Below are 19,025 nucleotides of genomic sequence, written 5' to 3'. Positions count from 1 at the left end.
TACTAGGCACCTATTGGCCTCAGTCACTTGCATCTAAAGAGCAAAGCTAAGTTACCCCCAGCCCGTGTCCTTTTGAATGGTTAGCCTTAACTTCTTAGCTCTGTTAACCATATTCTACCATTAGCTTCAAGTTTGCTTTTAATCATCTAAATCCGTAATTGTCTACTGCTCCCTGCCACACGAACAAAAAAGTTTCAGGGGGAAATAAGGCGAGCAGTTTACATTTTCCGTGGATATTTCAAGTAATTGGCCCCAAAGTGAAATTATTGAGTTGGCCATGGTTTTATCATGTTCTGAGGGCATTAAACATGAAAGGAGATGGGCACGTAGAAAGGCTTGGTATCCAAGAACGTGTGAACATGTGAAAATCCTATAACTTTACTTCCACTGGCTTAATATCCTGAGTCACTAGATGGTCAGAGAGATAGAGTACAAAAGGAACAAACTGATGTACATTTATACTAAAAAGCAAAAACAAAGTTTGTACAAGATGAATAGCAAATGAAATTGCTTCTATCAAAATAAAATCTCACACAGGTCATTTTTGTACATACGTGGACACACACCCACACACGCAGACACACAAGCAAGAATGTGTATTTTTGTCAGATAGGTCCTTGGAAATAGACATTCTTAGCAAATATGGATGACAGATCAATTGTAATTTATTTTCTTTTAACACTGTATCATCATAAAGAAAACTGGTATAAATGAAAAAATCTATTTCAAATATCTACATCTAAAATTTTAGGCAGTGAAAAAGCACTTTGTTGACAAGGAGTGTGGAATGATGGATGTTAATTGTCAGAAACTGCTGAATGCCTTGTTTAGTTGCCACAAACAAATTCACATATCAGAACGAACAATACTGCTAAATATTCCTTTTTTTTCCCCATTTTTTTTTTCCCTGTTAAAACTTTACTGGGAGGAAGAAAAAAGAAAAGCTGGAAATCCATACATCTTTCAAAAGTTTGAAATTGAAGCAATATTTAGAACCATTGATGAGGAGTCGCCGAGGCATTGGTGTAATATACACAATGCTCTTGTCTTCTTTAATCTGTAATGTACATCGAATACTTTACAACAATGCATTAACAAAAGGCAAGAAACGTCTTGCTGTACAGAGGAACCCCAATGCAACTTGAAGCCTAGAATCACAACGGATGGAGAGAGTAAACAAAGCGTGACAAGCCGTCCCTCTAAAGTGTGTGAACTATGTCACCGCCTCTGTGCTTATAACCTTCGTGCCCCGTCACCCCGACCGCCTCCCGTGCTGCCTTCGGCCACATCCCGTGGAAAGCACTTTTTAAGACTCTACAGCCCGAACTAGAAAGGTGTAGCCCGATGTCAGATTGAGGATCACTTTCTACTGACTTTCAAGTGAACGTTCATGGAGCTTTCTAAAATAGCTCTTAAATGTTTCCTTCCTGGGTATCCCAGCCTTCCTATGGAACAGGCTTTAACAAACTAAATTTGCAGGGGGGAAAAAAAATAGCAATGTCTGTGGTCTGCATGCACATGCACGGTTCCCGGGGTGCCCGCCTCACACCCAGGAGTCGGGGGAGGCCGGGTAGTGGCTCGTTTCATAGTTCAGTTCGCTGTAGGGTCGGGCGGCCGAGTAGAAGTCGACGTAGTTGCCGGTGGACTTGAGCCCCAGGTGCATGGCGTACTCGCTGGCGGGAGGGCGGTGGTGGACCTGGTCCTCGAAGAAGGACTCGTCGTAGTTTCTCGTGGAATTCGGAAACGGCTGGTAGGTCTCGTAGTCTTTTCTGCTGGGCTCCTGTGGGGCTGGCTGTGCTGAAACCTGCCCAGGAAAGGAGAACCACCTGGGTTAGCGCATTTGCCCTTGACCCGCCCTTGACCCCCACAGCCGACGCCCTTGACCCTCCCTCAAAGTCAAGGCTCTGAGCGTCCTCCATGTGGTCAGATGCCAGGACTGCACTTCCCTGACTGACTTTCTGTTTCACAGTTGGCTCCTGAGTCCACATGCTGTCATTCCAAATAACCTTTTTATAAAACTACTATTCTGGCAAAGTACACATAACATAAAAGTCACCATGTTCATCATGTTGTGTATAACTCGGTGGCATTAAGTACTTAAGTTCCCTGGGCCACCGTCAATACCAAATGTTTTCAGAACTTTTTCATCACTGCAAACAAAAACTTATATCCATTCAGCTTAAGTCCCTATCTCCCCTTTTCTTAGCTCATGGCAATCACCATTCTATTGATACTTTCCATCTCTGTGAATTTGACTAGTCTACATACCCCATATAATTGGAATAATACAGTAGTTGTCCTTTTGTGTTTGGCTTCTTTCACTTAACCTCCTCAAAGTTATCGTTAATATAATGTCCTCAAGGTTAATCCATGTTGCTGCAAGTGACAGAACTTTCTTGCTCTTTAAGACTCAATAATATTGTATGCAGATTCTGTGTTTGTTCATGTATTCATCCATAGATGACAATCATGGTTTCTACTTTTTGAATAATGCTGCTATTGACACGGAAGCACTAGGATTTGTTTGGCTCCCTGTTTTCAATTTCTGGTGGGGTAATGTAAAAGAGTTGGACACAACTTGCTGACCACATAATATCAACATCAAAAAATGTACCAAGAAGTAGAATTATTGGATCTGATGGCAATTCTATGTTTAAGTTTTTGAGATGCAGCCCAAACTTCCAAGACAGTTGAATCATTTTACCACCTGTTGTTCAGTCATTAAGTCAGTTGTGCCTGCCTCTTTGCGACTCCATGGACTGCACCACACCAGGCTTCTCTGTCCAACACCAACTCCCAGAGGGTGCTCAAACTCATGTCCATTGAGTCAGTGATGCCATCCAACCATCTCATCCTCTGTCGCCTCCTTCTCCTGCCCTCAATGTTTCCCAGCATCAGGGTCTTCCCCAGTGAGTTGACTCTTCGCATCAGGTGGCCAAAGTATTGGAGCTTCAGCTTCAGCATCGGTCCTTCCAAAGAAGATTCAGGGTTGATTTCCTTTAGGGTTGACTGTTTTGATCTCTTTGCTGCCCCCGGGACTCTCTTAACCTTTTCTAAATTAAAGATGTATACCCTAGATTCCACAGAACACAAATAGTTTCTGTTCATCTTCCCTGCATTTTTCTCCATCACACCTCAGTGCTGTAATCCCAGATGAAGAGAAAGTGGAGATGTACAAGGTCTCAGGGTCACTTGGGCATCTTCCTGCCAGCTCGGAGGGCTGTGGTCAGTACTTCTCTGGAGGATGGAAGCTTCTTGCTAAAAGGGCCATCCCATTACACCTGCCCAAGTGATGTACCACAGCCTTAGAAGGAATCCATTCAAAACAGTTTACACCAGCAGTCCCCAACTTTGTGGCATCAGGGACCCATTTCATGGAAGACAATTTTTCCACAGACAGATGTAGTGGGGAGGATGCTTTCAGGATGATTCAAGTGCTTTATATTTATTGTGCACTTTTTTCTATTATTGTTACTAAGCTCCACCTCAGATCATCGGACATGAGATCCCTGGTCTACACTCTGAAGGATCAAAATGTTTCTTAACTTGGATTTTTGTTTATGTGACAGGAATCCACACAATTTTGTGTGGATTTATGTGACAGGAATCCACACAATATTGTAAAGCAATTATCCTTCAATTAAAAATAAATTTAAAAAATTGATGGGGCTCGAGAATAACATGGGATTATGAAGCCTTTGGTTGTGGGGACAGGGGTCTTCAGAATTGACCAATGTCCTCCAGCCCCCCTCAGTGCTCCCTATTTTCACTCTTGTCCTCTGCAGGTTATTGTCTGATCAAGGGGGTCTTGAGGGGCTAAAGGGATCACAGGAGCTTTTGAGAGCAGAGAAGTCTAGAATTGGTTCTCTCCCTCCCCCCTGGCTTAAAGGACAGTAAAACAGAGAGATCATAGGCTACTAGTAATTAGCACTTTCAGGTGGAGCCCTGGCTTCCTGTGGCTCTGGGGTCCTTTCCTAAGCTCCAACAATGAGGATACCCTCAAGGCATGGGGCAAGAACCGTACTCAGGGTTGCTGCATAGGGGCATCCACAAAACCCACAGGGAATGATGCGTGCGTGTGTGTGTGTGTGTGTGTGTGTGTGTGTGTGTGTGTGTGGGAAGGTCTGGTGGGAATGATGGAACCTGCCTGAAGAAGAACACTTTGATCACTTTGGAGTGGCCCTGGTAATTCCCTGCTAATTTAACTAAGGCTCAGCATGGAAACATCCTCTAGACATTGGTCTTCGTTAATAGATAATGATTTGTAATTAGTACGTTGTGTGTGAATGAATGCTTCTAATGACCTGCCCATAATTCTTCTCTTAAGTAAGCAAAACTCCCTCTTTCATATGTAATTGATTTACACGAATGAGTCGCAGAACTGCTCTTCAGAGAGGTGAACTTCATCACAGCTGCCATGCAGAAGGGCTCACACTTCCAGTTCATGGTAGCTGAAAGAATGAGGTTCCTGCCCATCTGTGACAGTCCACAGAGCTCAGACGTGTGTCAGCCTGAGAGCCTGGGCACGAAGGGGGACTTCAGGATCTGCAATTAAACGCTGCTGAGGCCAGCTGCTCCCGATCATGGGCTAGGCTAAGGTGCCCTTTGCTGGTCTTTGAAAAGCTGGTGCCATGTGGAACTTTTCCACTCTGACGCAGCGTTGCTATCCAAGTGTGGAGCACGCACAGGGTTAGATTTGGGAGGTTTGGAAAAAGTACATGGGGAGAGAACTAAGACTTACTGTTTCTACTTCAGTGGGCACTATATTCAACATTAAACAAATTTGTCTTTATTTAACCTTGTATATATATATACATACACATATTTATGTATGTACTATTACAGATACATATCGCATGTTTATGTCTGTCTATATCTATCCATCCTTCTGTTTATCCATGTGTGTGTATGTGTGTGTGTATGAAGTTGCTTCAGTTGTGTCTGACTCTTTGTGACGCTGTGGACTGTAGCCTGCCAGGCTCCTGTGTCCATGGGAGTCTCAGGCAAGAATACTGGAGTGGGTTGCCATGCCCTCCTCCAGGGGATCTTCCCCACCCAGGGACTGAACTCAAGTCTCCTGGGTCTCCTGCGCTGGCAAGTGGTTCTTCGCCACTAGCACCACCTGGAAGCCCCTGTGGCCATCTATCACCCACCTCTTCATCTGTCTAATCTCCCTCCTTCTCTCCCTCAACCCTTCTCCCCTCAGTCTCTCCCTCTCTTCCTCCCTCCTTCACTTCCTCCTTTCCTTCCTTCCTCCATTTCCTTTTTACTCTTTTCCTTCCTCTCCTTTCTTCCCATCCATCCTTTCATCCAATCCCTACTTTATAGGTGAAGAAACTGAAGGTCAGAGAGGCTGAGAAGCGTGTTCAGGATGCCACGGCTCGGGGTGGGGCAGGGCTGGGATTTGAATGCACGCCTGGCTGACTCCACGGTCCACATCCTCTCCGAGAGAGGGGTACAGTCTTGCTTGAGCTGAGGTGACCCCCACCTCAGGGTGCTAGCCTCACTGAATTGACTCCAGACCCTGTCATAAGAAGGGAGGCCGGTATACAGAGGAGACCAAGAAGCGATCTGACTTTTCTGTGCTGGTCTCAGTGGCTGGGGAGGCACGGCCAACGTCTGGGGGGTCTTCTAGGAAAGTTTCATACAAGGCTTGTAGCCCTCCTCCATTGTGGCTGCTTCTTTCATTTTTCCTTTTCACAACATGTTTCAAATTTCTTTTTGTTGCTATGTTCTCTCTGGACGGTGGACCTTTTTGGCTGGAGCAGAAGCTCATTTTAGTCTCTTATCTTGGGGAGTTACCTTCTTCAGTTCATCTGTATTGGTCATAACGGCCCATGTCAACCCCTTCTCGGGTTGAGTTCTGCAGTTCTGAGAGCTTGTGTGAATGAATCACCTAGGATGGCTGATGGCATCTGCGGTTGAAGGGATCAAATCTGCTCACTGGCCCAGTGGTACGGCCATTGGTTGATGAGATGCATTCACTGTGGAGTATGTTGGTTGTATTTGATCATTCAGGTGGTGCCAGCTGTTCAAAAACAGCACATTTCCCTTCCATGTCTCCTTTCATCTGGGTACAGTGATCAAGCAAGCAGCTTCCAGGTGTATCTTTCTGGTACAACCTTCCTGACACAGAGCAAGAGTGTGGATCTTCAGCAGAAGCCAGCTCTGACAATGATGGCCAGTGGCCAAGAGCTATAAAGACCATCAGTCCTTCTGTGATGACCACCATGGGGCAGGACAAGTGAGAAGTTATCGTTCAATAAAGGAGCAGAGGAGGTGCCCTCCTGCTTTTACAATTCCCACAGAACCACAGAGAAAATGAGCCATCAAGAAATATTTGCTAAATAAAACACACACACACACAAACACAGATAGATTCTTAAGTGTCTACCAGCCAAGGCTCCTCAAACTTGAACAGCCACGCAAAACACCTAGGCACCTAGCTAAAATGCAACTCCGCTGCAGAAGACCCTGAATGCGTGACGGTTACGGGGCCAGAGAGGTGTCTCTTCTGTGTTCCCAACAAGCTCCCAGGTGACGCTGATACTGCTGGTTCTCCCACGCGCCTGTGCAGCGAGGCACGACACAATGCCTTTCATTCAGTTGCTCACATTCAACTTGACGTGTCTATTTCACTGGTAACTGTCATGTGCAAGGAATGCTTTCTTCCCAAGGAGAACTGGCTGGGTTACAGGAGCGCCTTAATCCACGCCTAGTAATTAGACAATCTGTCTAGTAACCAGCATCTTACACTTGTACATTTGGGGCTTTCTTTCAGGTTTTGCATCACAGTAGGAAAATCTGCTTTCTACCACCAGATAATGCATGGGGTTGTAGTGAAATAAAGACTGCTTTCAAATTCGAGGCTGTTCTGTTGACTGCCACCACCCACGTGGATATGGAGTCACACATGAGTGGAGAGCAGTGGGGGACGTTATTTTCTTTTTCTGTTTTTTTTTTTCAGTCATGTCTGATTCTTTGTGATCCCATGGACTATAGCCTGCCAGGCTGTTCTGTCCATGGAATTTTCCCAGCAAGAATATTGGAGTGGGTTGTGATTTCCTCCTCCAGGGCATCTTCCTGATTCAGGGATCGAACCCATGTCTCTTGCATCTCCTGCACTGGCAGGCAGACTCTTTACCAACTATGCCACCTGGCAAGCCCTTTTATGCATGTTAAATATAAGCTAACTTCTCTTTTATGATTCCAAGCTATTTCACAGGAGACGAAGGGAGAAATGAACACCAACTTGCTGCCTCTCCTTTACCTGGTTATGTTTGATGTCTTCAGCGGGCGCACCATATGAATTCCTATACAAAGTTGAAATTCCAGTAGTTTGAGCTGAAAGGGAAACAAAAGTATTAGCAAAGAATGCAAGACTTCAAAGGAGGAATGATGGTTATCGAGGCCAGGTTTTGCCCTGACCACGCTTGGTGTCACATGGACCATTCCGAATGGAAGAAATTCTTTCCCCCTGAACACTTCATTTTACATACCGATATTAAGAAAGAAGAAGTTATGCACTAATATAAAATCCCCAAAGCCTGTCAGCCTCTTGTAATAACATTCAGCTTGGAGACGGGGTCAGGGCAGGCGCAGCAAACAGATGGTCATCTTGCCAGTGCTGCGGTCTTTTTTTTTTTTTTTTTTCTTGGTGAACACCGGCAGATAATAAAAGCCTGTCACCTGCACTGAAGCGTGCAGGAATCTGGATCGGCCGCTTAGCTTTTAGCTGAAGAATGACAAGAATGAAATTTCTAATTTGAGCTCACAGAAGGGCCTGATCATCGCTGAGACAGTTCATTTCTCAGCGGTCTGATGGACAGGCAGGAAGTCCCGCCCACCTTGACCCCGCACATCCGCGGCGCTGGAGTCCTGTTCCACGCAGAGACGGAAGCCCCGCATCCTGGCTTGTTACCAGCCTGTGGTCTAGACAAAAGGCGGGAAAGGTCTCCTCCAGCTGCCAGCAGCTTCTAAAGACCTGGGCAAGATGCCCACCTGGCTGCTTCCTCACCTGGGGCCCTTGAGACGCCTGCAGCAGGCCCTAAGGAAGGGCCCAGGGAAAGATGCCCTGTTATAGCTGCTAAAAGGTCCCAGTTTAAGAAAGCTCTGGAAAACACTGCCTGTCGAGTGTCAGCAGGCTATAAAACACTTTTGTTGTGTTTTGTCACTAAGTTGTGCCCAATTATTTTGTGACCCCATGGATTCTATAGGCTGCTCAGTCCATGTAAATTTCCAGGCAATATTAGACACAGGGTCAAGGAGGAGACCTTTGAGCTGAAACCTGAATACCTGTATTCCTGTCCATGGACAAAATTTCATGGACATTTCCTCCTCCGGGGGAACCCTGTCATTTCCTCCTCCAGGGGATTTTCCCAACCCAGACATCGAACCCACCTCTCCTGCATTGGCAGGTGGCTTCTTCATCTCTGAGGCACCAGGGAAGCCCATAAAACACTTAAGATATCAAGAAAAAACTTACCTTTTGCTTCTAGTATCTATGGGATCACGAAATAGGATGTCTCATCATCTCTTCTCTCACAGACACCAGTCACTCTAGACACTAAGTCAGCATAATCTATCACTCCGCCCATGATTATTACTAAAAGCACATAATAGCTGTGCAATAAAATTCTTCTTGGGAAATTCTGCTTAGAATGTGGGAGCTGACAGCCCATTTCCCACTTTAAAGCCACTCTGAGAGACTCTGGTTGAATGCCCATCGCTCCTGTCTTTGCATTACCATGGAAACCACCATCCCTCGCCTGGACCACTGCTACAGCATCCTCCTCAGCAGCCCGGCTTCCACTCTGCCTAATCGGCTCCTCCATCCACTCTGGTCCCAGCAGCTAAGCCATCATCTTGTTAGACAGATTAGACTATGTCACTGCAGTGTCCTGCTCTCTGTGATTATGGTAAAAGCTGAGCTCCCATTACTGTCTCTGAAGCTCCGTGTGATCTGGACCCCACCTGATTTCCTGTAGCATTTCCCATCCTTCTTCCCTGGTTCAGGGGGCTACCCTGGCCTTCCTTCCTGGCCTGAGCATCCAAGTTTATTTTGCATCCGAGATGTTAGTCTTCCTGAGCCTTCTCCTGGAACTTACATCCCCCAGTCTCTGGACTACCTCTCTTTATTGGTGTTCAGGTTTCAGCTCAAAGGACTCCTCCTTGACCTTGTTAGTTAAAGGAACCCCGCCCACTTGACACCCTCTGTCTCATGACCCCATTTATTTTCTCCATTACACCCAACACTGTTTGCTATTACCTTGTTAACAAGCTTGTCCCATTGTTTACCTTGTATATTACTTCCCTTTACCTAGGAGACAAGAAGTTCCTTGAGGACAGAGCTCCGACTGTTCTGCCACTTTTTAAGGTCTCCCCAGCCTCTGGGACAGTGCCTGGGCTCAGGGCATGCTCACAGAGTGAGTGCTTTATTTGCTGAGTGAATTAATGAACGAATGAGTAAACCTTAGAAAAATCTGCCTTTGGAGCTATCATCTGCTGATGGAAAATGTCACTTCAAGGACAAGGTGAAATTTTTTTTCCTGTTACTCAGAATAAAATGCATTTTTTGTGGGGGGCAGAATGTGCATTCTCATAGCCTCAGTCTCTCTCCCTGTTGTGGCTTCTGAGCTAAAGATGTTCTACTGGAAGTTCCTCTCCTGCTTTTTGGCTCACTTCATCTGTTTAAAGGAGACCGCGTAGCTGACACTGAACTTGTGGCCTCTCTGGACATGTGAAGCACATGTCTCTCCTGGGTGATCTGCCCTTCATGCATCTGAGCAAAGAGTAGACTGGTAGGAAAATACCTTTATTTTTTTGTAGAGGCCCCAATTTTGCTCAGTTGGTAAAGAATCTGCCTGCAATACAGAAGACCTGGGTTCGATTCCTGGGTCGGGAAGATCCCCTGGAGAAGGAAATGGCAACCCACTCCAGTATTCTTGCCTGGAGAATCCCCATGGACAGAGGAACCTGACAGGCTACAGTCCATGGGGTCACAAGAGTGACTTAGCGACTAAACCACCACCACCACCAACTTCCAACTGAATCAACGTATTGAAGATTAGAATGGCTTTAAAGGCATGATAGAAACAGAGACGTTGACAAAACGGGATTGACCATTGGATGCTAAGGTATTTGGGGAGCTCAGGTGGGAGGGCAAAATCCGCAGGTGAATTCTGAAGTCAGGCTGTGCAGCTGCTGGGATCACACAGCCCTCCTCCGATGTGGCTTTTGAACACATAATGCTCCCAGGGAATCATGACTGCGAGAAATAGCTATAACAGTTCTGCATGCCTGAGTGAACAGCTGACTTTGGCTTTCCAAGGGCCCTTCAGTGGCAGATAAACAGGAGAGAAATGAGACGCCCCCTAAGCCAGAAAATGAATACAGAGAAGGTTGGGGCGGGGGGAGCCTGGAATAAAAACCCAGATGGATCTGCATTTCTGAGAGCTCAGGAGAGGGGATGATAACCCAGGCAAGAAACTGCTTTTCACTTTAAAGCTTTTACATGCTGCATTTTGAGGGTGAAGCTTCCCATGGTTTTCCCACAGCAAGTGGGGGAATGGTCTAGGATGTTTTGTGATGCCTGAGAAATAAGGAAGATGGGAGGTTTTCGGATATTTTTTCAATGCACTGAACTTTGAATGCCCCCTAGATTTATTGGGGAAGAAGAAAAAGTACTGCGTTCGATATGGAAGTTCTAAGAAGTCTGATCTGCAAGTAAACACTGAAATGATGGGTATTTGCTAAAGGGAAGTGGAGCAGAGGTTGGCAATTCATCATTTGCATTCCTACATGGAATGCTGATGCCTGCCCAGCTCGGCTGGGGACTTGTTCATACCAACATGTGAAAGTGAAAGACTCAGTTGTGCTGACCCCAGGGAAAGGATACTGGAGTGGGTAGCCTTTCCCTTCTCCAGGGGATCTTCCCAACCCAGGGATTGAACCCAGGTCCTCCCACATTGTAGGAGGATTCTTTACCATCTGAGCCACAAGGGAAGCCCAAGAATACTGGAGTGGGTAGCCTATTCCTTCTCCAGGAGATTTTCCCAACCCAGGAATCGAACCGGGGTCTCCTGCATTGGGGGTGGATTCTTTACCAGCTGAGCTGCCAGGGAAGCCCATAAAAGAGGGCAAACACACCCTCCAATCTCACCACCACCACCATGATCGCCAACACCCTTACTCCTAATACCCCCACCTTCTCCATCACCAGCACCACGACCATCATCACCCCACTGTCACCATCAACGTCTTAGTGATAACAACTAACTTTATGCAGGACTTGTTGGCTTAAAGGGCACCTTCTTGTAGAAATATATTATTCAGTGATGATCTCTTGTACTTCTAGGCCTGCTGCAAGACTGATAGTAGAGTGTTGAACTGCGTTTTTAAGTATAGAGAAAAGCGTTGAAGCCTCTAAATAAGTTTGAAAAATGACATCTATCTCAATACTGGAGTTTTCAAGGTTCCTGCCATTTTCTAGGAAGATTAAACATCTAGAAATATGTTAGATTTTATTTCTTATTCTCTGATGTCTGCAGGAAATGATCATGTACCACTGGAACTATTTCAACGAAAACACACCCACATTGAAAAACCTTTTGAACGATTCTACTGGGTGAGAGAGTTAAAGAGAAAAGGTCAACTTAAATAACAACAAAGCAGTTGATTTCACAATTATTCTCATAATTATAGTCTCAATTTTTCATCCCTGCCTGATGTGATGTGGCTACCTGGGGCAATAATCAAAAAAGAAGGCTCAGGTGAATTTCACTCCACTGCTCTGGAGTAATCAGTACAGAATAGATTCTCAGCTGCTCAGCATTCGGATTCATAAGCTCCTTTGTTTATGCTCATCTGCCACAGGGGGCAACACTTAGGGGATAAATGAACCAGGGAATGAGAATCAAAAGGTACAGCCTACGCTGGACTTCCCTTGTGGCCCAGTGGGTAAGACTCCATGCTTCCACTGCAGGGCGCAGAGGTTCGATCTCTAGGGGGAAAGGTAAGATCTCACATGCAATGGCCAAAAAAAAGGCACGTCCTCTGCAGTGCGCTCAGTTCCCCCACTCAGGAGATGTTTCAGGCATGAGGGTGGGGTGTTCCCTGGTGTTACACGGAGGCAGAGCGCTGAGCTGAGGATGGGGACCACAAGCATCTGTTTGTGATGCTTTTCGTTTGGCAGCCGGGTAGAGTTGCTAAGGAAAAACACTGCCTCTGGGGTAAATACACTTCCCATTAGAAAAATTCATCTTAGACGCCCTGGATCCAGAAGACAAGTTAATAAATCATCCAATTTGTCTGTTCTGCTTCCCTGCAGCTCTACACCTAAATAATATCAAGGAATAGCAGCTCAAACTCTTAGGAGTCTTCGGATAAGGCGGGGGTCAGTGTCTGTTTAGGACTGCACCCTGGTACCCCAGTTTTATGAACGCCCTAATCCGGCCTGTTCTGTTGAAGTCCTTATGGTCTATTTTCAGGAGGGGCCCATCTCCACATCTGCTTGGAAAAGGTTGTGGGATCCTGGGTTAGAAGAGATCCCGATGGTTCTGGCAGCTCTGCTTTCGAGGCATATACCCACCCCCTACCCCTGCCACACACACACACACACACACACACACACACACACACAACACATGCACACACATCAATATGGCAAGTCCTGCTCCCAGAGGAGGGGCAAACCCGGGGTGGGAGGTAGGTGTGCGGGGAGGCTGGCGGAGACAATGAACGTGGACATGGAGCCCGAGCCAAGGAAACTACAGAATAGGAGGAGGGCTGAGATCAAGGCTGGTCACTAGGCAGGCTGGCTTGGATGGGCAGGGTAGATGGTACCAATTTTGGCCTCTGCAGAGTCCCAGCTGATGAGCCAATGGGTGTGACTGGGGGAGTGAAGGATGAAGGGCATGACAGATCAATGCCTCCTGAAGGGAAACTGAGGTCAGTGGTTCTCACGAGCCTTCTTGGGAGTTCGCCATGTTAAGAGGTTGGTTTCATGTCAAGAGGGGAAAATGTCTCAACAGCAGTTCTGGGGGTTTCCCTGAGTTCCTCTTCTGTTGCTTCTCTCCCATCCCTTCCCCTCCCATCTCCCCTCCCCTCCTTTCTCCACCCCCTCTCTCTTCCTCACTCCTAATGGGCAAAGGCTTGACCACCATCTTGGGTTATGCCAACTGGGAAAAAAATCTATGGTGATCTCCTTCTCTAATTTGAGAGAATATCATGAGCTGGACAATGGAGAAGGAAATGGGAACCCAATCCAGTATTCCTGCCTGGGAAATCCCATGGACAGAGGAGCCTGGTGGGTTATACAGTCCATGGGGGTCGCAAAAGAGTCAGACACGACTTAGTGACTAGACAACAAAAACAGCACAATTTGGGAAAGTGAGAAGGAAAGGGACAGGGGAAGAAAGACCGAGGATTCTCCCAGCTCTCCAGGAACAAGATGCTCCATGTCTATACCCCCGGCGTCATCTCATTGCCAGTCCCTGGGAATCTTGGCTGTCGCACTCTCACGTCCTGCCGAGCTGCTGAGCTGAAGTCTGATGCCCCCACCCTCTGGCCTGCCCCGAGTCCCATCACCAGCTCCTCAGAGCAGACTCGCACAGCTGGGCTCACCTGTCATGGTGTCTTTCCTGGAAGTGTGCTCTCCTTTAGTTCCATGGTAAGTGGCGTTGCTGCCGGTGGACTCATAGTCTGTCTTCCTTTCTTTGAGGCTGATCATTTCCCGAGGTGAAGCTGGGGCACTTGCTACATAAAGAAATCGAAAGGGTCACTTTCTGCGTGTCATCCCACAGCACGTACAGCTTCTCACACAAACACGTGAAATCATAAAGGCACCAGGCTCAGCACAGGTCAGTATGTGTACACGGACCTGTCATTGATTTTTATTTTTGTTCTTTTGACTCTTCTCTTTCCGCCTCCCCTTATTCCATGTCACGCAGTGCTTTCTAGTTAAGGGGCCATGCAACTTGGAGGCAGGGAACTAAATACTATATCCTGGGAGCATCTTCCCGAGAGAGACACCCTCGTGGGGCTGTGACCTGCTCAAGGTGTATGGGACAGTTTTAAGAATGAGATCTGTCTTGGTTTCTTTTTCTTTCTTTTCTCTTTTCTTTCCCTTTCTCTCCTTTCTTTTCTTCTTCCTTCCTTTTAAAAAACTAGATGTGTTTCAGAAGAGTGATGACTGATATTGAAGAATCTCTGATTAAATCAGATGAGTTTTGCTTAAATTCTAAGTCACGCAGAAATGGCTGTAAAGGAAGGCAGAGGCTATCTGTGGGGCCAGTGTAGTCCCACCTCCAAGATCCTCTCCATCAACCTGCAGAGCTGGCTGGGGGCACGGTATGAGGAGGGCGCCTGTCTTCTGATGAGTGTCCTTGCTCCATTTCAAATGCCCTCAACACTCTTGCACACACACTTTGCACCCTTGATATTATCTGCCTGTCAGACCTGGAAACTGAGCCCTATCAACCCTTTGGGTCTTCATTTCTAAAATGACAGGTTGCAATTAGACCTCCCTGGGTTTAACAAACTGGTCCCAGAACAGAGGAAAAGATTTACCTGGACTAAAGGAAACAAACAAAAAGAAGTTTCATTTTTTAAAAAGATTAGGTGGAGTGGGAGCAACTCAGCAATGTGAAGTGGAGGTTAAGTGAGTGTGCTGGTGCTAAGGCAGCCATTATGTGCACATCTTACAGGCCGACCTCAGGATTGGTCTCCATGCTCCTCAGTGAGGCCACTTGCATCCCAAGCTTAGTCAATTGCATCTCACTAGAGTGCAGGCATGGAGTCAGCCCCATCTTCCATGTCTGAGGGCAGTGCTTCAGAAACTTGTTTAACCTTGACACTCACCTGAGAACCTGGGGACCCTAAAACCAGATCCCTGAAATTCTGAATCTGAATTTTCAGTATATGGGCCTAGGAACCCATATTTAGTAAGTACACTTGGTGATTATTAAGGCTAGGGAATCTCTGGGGAGCTCTGGCTTTTAGGATAAATCTCTCTTTCTCTCATTGGTGTCCAAGCCCCTCCCCAGTCAAGCCTCAGTTTACCCTCCCACTTTTGATTCTACATCCTTTGTAGGGTCCCCCAGGTCCAGCCCACTGGGCCTGCTTGTTCCCGGAGCCACTTGATTGCTTTCACTGAACTTAGTATCTTCTATGTTCAAAGCCCCATGCCAGACACCGGGGACAGAAACACGAGTCACGGCCCACTTTCTAAACTTGAGGAGCTCTTCATCAGGTCAGGAAATAAAGCCAGAATAAATAAGAGGGAGAAGCTCAGTGGATGTCTCAGCCCAGTGATGGGAAGTTAACAAAAGGGGCCTTTACCCATCCTTTTCTGAAAGGCCCCCTACCCACCTCTCAGACCTTCAAATAAAATCAAGGCTTACTGCTCAGCTCTTGAAACTCTTAGAGGTTTCTAATCCTGGCTACCCATAAGAATTAATTACCTGAAATACTCAAAAATACATGGATGCTACACCTGGTTTCTCTCCCCAAGTGAATTGGATCAGAATATCTGGGTGTAAATCCAGTGGGAAACCAGGGAAGAAACTTGCAACTGTTCCACATATCTCAACCGGGCTCTGGGTCCAGTTTCTGCACATCCTCAGCACCCAGGCTACTGTGTCTTGCTCACACCTTCCACCCCTGCCCTCTCTTCTCTCTTCTCTCTCCATCTTCCTCTCCTGGGAGGGTCCCTTCCTGCTCTTGATCCTCTGTTCCCAGGTCTACTGCATAAAGATTGGCCTTTTATGAGTCACTGCCAACAATCACGAAGGGACAATATTTTGGAGCCTCTTGAACAAAGCTTTTAAAATGAGAATCTAATATTGCACAGATGGTGGGCATTACGAAACTATGCAAGTGTGTAATTATCTCCTGTGACCTCACACACAGTGGTCCGAGTCTCCGGTAATCCAGGATGATGCTCCTGGAAAAATCAAATCATGCCCATGAGTGTTTATTGGGTGCCTTCGATGTGCTGTGCCAGGGGACTACCAGGTGGGACTTTGGCTGCATCCTTGGGATGCTGGCATTCTGAAAGGCAGTGCTTTTCTTCCTGGGCACCTTCCAATTTATTATATGATTCCATCTTCCTAACACAGACTGGTTCTTCATAATTAGAGCTCTTAGAAATACCATCCTTGAGCTTTCCAGACTCACTGCTCTTTACCTATTTGTTGTTGCTCAGTTGCTCAGTCATGTCTGACTCTTCATGACCCCATGGACTGCAGTATGCTAGGCTTCCCTGTCCATCACTATCTCCCTGAGTTTGCTCAAACTCATGTCCATCGAGTCAGTGATGCCATCCTACCATCTCATTGTCTGTCATCCCCTTCTCCTCCTGCCCTCAATCTTTCCCAGCATCAGGGTCTTTTCTGATGAGTTAGCTCTTTGCATCAGGTGACCAAAGGACTGGAGCATCAGCTTCAGCATCAGTCCTTCCAGTGAATATTCAGGGTTGATTCCCTGAATTAGGATTGACTGGTTTGATCTTCTTATCTTTTTAAGAATTATGAAAGTATGATGTGTAAAAGGCCACCTCCATGCTTCTGAGGCAAGTGGCACTTTCTTGAATTACACGGGGTTTCCTAAGTCTTGTTCAGTGTGAAGCTAAATGTTACAAGCAATAACACAGCACTAAAAATAAAAGCTTTCAAGGGGCTGGGAGAAGGTAATTTATTCCAATCAAATAGTCCCCATTCATTTCTGATTTTCCCCACTGCTCTGATAGTAAAGCATGATGTAAAGTTTCATGACAAACGTGCTCACGGGCAGAGGGGACACCCTGCCGAGGGCACTCTGTACTGTGTCCTTTGAGATGTGGTTCCAGAAAATATAGTTTCTTTGGCAGGAGGAGGGCAGTGAAGGGCAAGGAAAAACTTTTGTTAAATAAAGGCTTATATACCTGCATGTGTGAGTACAATTATTCATTGCATGCTAGAATAAACCAACAATAAAATCTATGCCATTTATATACTAAGCAATATGTTCATATTTTTCCTTCAATGAGTTCTTTAATCTTTGGCATTACATAAGCGATTGAAAAAGGGTTTAAAAATAAGGTGTCTTTACAAGTAGATAAGAAAAGCTAGTTCCCAAGTTAAGCAATAAAAATGAGACAAAGGCAGGGGCAATCTAGAAGTAGGGGGTTAGAAGGTATAAATTATTTTGCATAAAATGAGCTAGAAGGATATATTGTACAATGCAGGGAATATAGCTAATATTGTACAATAATATAAATGGAGCATAATGTTTAAAAATTGTGAATCACTATATTGTACACCAGTAACATATAGTATTGCATACCAATTATATTTCAATAAAATTTTTTGTAAAAGAATGAAACAAAATTAGAAAAAATTAAATTGAATGTTTTAAAAGTCATGGTTGGTTGTAATATGAATATGCAAATGACTTATCTGCTGGTTTACAGGTAATAATAAAAACCAAATCAGGTATAGAACAGTAATGAAAGCTGGAACGATAGCTCTCCAATGCATGTCATTCTCAAGGAGGGAAGAGCACACCCTCTTTCTCCTACTTTGTATCCCAATTACAATCAATAAAATGCAACTTAAACTACCTGAAGTTGGAAAAATGTCTATGGAAAAGCCTGACCTGCAAACACTCGGTGGTTCTATTTATTCTTATTCCTCCCTGAATGCAGGTCCAGGATGTGTATTTCATGCCTATGACACCTCTTAGAGATTTGTAGAACTCTATGAGAAAGATGTCTGTTCTGAGTTTGTGCATATAGAACACAGAGTTACCCCTGCTATAGAAAGAAAACAGATGCATTTCACATTTCTAGCAAATGTCCCAGTCGGGATGGCCCTCCCTCCGGTCTGCGGGGTCAGCTAAGGGGCTTGGATCCAAGAGAAGCAGATAGCTGGCCCCCGGACCCTCTTACCTGAGCGGTTGTTGGGGGACACGCGCACGGGGGAGATGGAGGGCGTGCGGGACGAGGAGTAGGGTCTTTGCCGATCCCTCTCGATGGTTGAAGATGAGGCTACGAAGTGATACTGTGACCATCCGTCCTGCAACAGACAGCACAGCACGCGCCCATCACGTGGGGAAGGCACGGCGATTCCTCACCTCCTGACACTGGGCATTCAGAGCATTCAAATTTGCGAAACGTTTCTCCAGTCTGTCAGAGCAGATCTCAGATTTCTGCTTCTCTATCACCCTGACGCTGGGAGGGCCTACCCTAAGCGCTGGCTTTCCTTTCCAGGTGTGGAATAAGCAATCCCTTTGCAACTCTGCTTTGGCCTGAAGATTGTATTTAAATGAAAATAGGATCCTCAGAGGCGCTTCCCAGGTGGTGTGAGTGGTAAAAACCCACCTGCCAATGCAGGAGACATGAGAGACACGGGTTTGATCCTGATTTGGGAAGATCCCCTGGAGGAGGGCATGGCAACCCACTCAAGCATTCTTGCCTGGAGAATCCCATGGACTGGGGAGCTTGGCAGGCTACTGTCCACAGGGTCGTAAAGAGTTGGACACGACTGAAGCGACTTAGCACGCAGACACATAGGACGCTCAGAATGACCCTGAAACAACGTTTTACCTACCTGGCTCCAGCTCTGTCTGGCCCTCTTTTCAGCTTTAAAGTTTTCCCAAGTCTTTACTCTTTTGTTCTTGGGACCAATCTGTTAGTGATCAGACTGCCGAGGACCACTGTCTCTTTCGGTTCATCTCCCTTACACTGTTTTGAGCCTCTTTTCTGCCCACATTCCCACATTCCCACCAGCTCAAGGCCTTCAGCATGACTGGTGCTGAGTAATCACACCTAGGTTGCTGTGTTCTCTGAATTGCTCCCAGGAATTATTAGAGCATATTAAAAATGTGCTTAGTCACTCAGTCGTTTCTGACTTTGCGACTCCATGGACTGCCAGGCTCCTCTGTCCATAGAATTTTCCAGGCAAGAAAACTGAAGTGGGTTGCCATTTCTTTCTCCTATCAATTAATTCTCCATTTCCAACATCTGGTTACTATAGGAAAAGCATATA

At 46.1% G+C, this 19,025-nt stretch overlaps 1 protein-coding gene across 5 annotated transcripts in view; it reads right to left on the bottom strand.

Moving 5' to 3' along the window:
* Positions 1–647: 647 nt before the first annotated feature.
* Positions 648–19,025, bottom strand: part of CTNND2 (catenin delta 2) — a 1,111,183-nt gene continuing 1,092,805 nt past the window's right edge. For all 5 annotated transcript variants that reach the window (XM_070774843.1, XM_070774845.1, XM_070774847.1 and 2 more), the window contains 4 exons: positions 17,927–18,053; positions 13,624–13,755; positions 7,271–7,344; positions 648–1,804 (listed from right to left, as the gene is read on the bottom strand). In XM_070774843.1, the coding sequence (XP_070630944.1) occupies positions 1,544–1,804; positions 7,271–7,344; positions 13,624–13,755; positions 17,927–18,053 (594 nt within the window). In that variant the 3' untranslated portion in view covers positions 648–1,543. The remainder of the gene's footprint in view (positions 1,805–7,270; positions 7,345–13,623; positions 13,756–17,926; positions 18,054–19,025) is intronic.

The sequence above is a fragment of the Bos indicus genome, chromosome 20, assembly GCF_029378745.1.
Source record: "Bos indicus isolate NIAB-ARS_2022 breed Sahiwal x Tharparkar chromosome 20, NIAB-ARS_B.indTharparkar_mat_pri_1.0, whole genome shotgun sequence".
NCBI classification, from domain to species: Eukaryota; Metazoa; Chordata; class Mammalia; order Artiodactyla; family Bovidae; genus Bos; species Bos indicus.
Note: the sequence above shows the minus strand (reverse complement) of the source record. Positions and strands in the feature narration are given on the sequence as shown.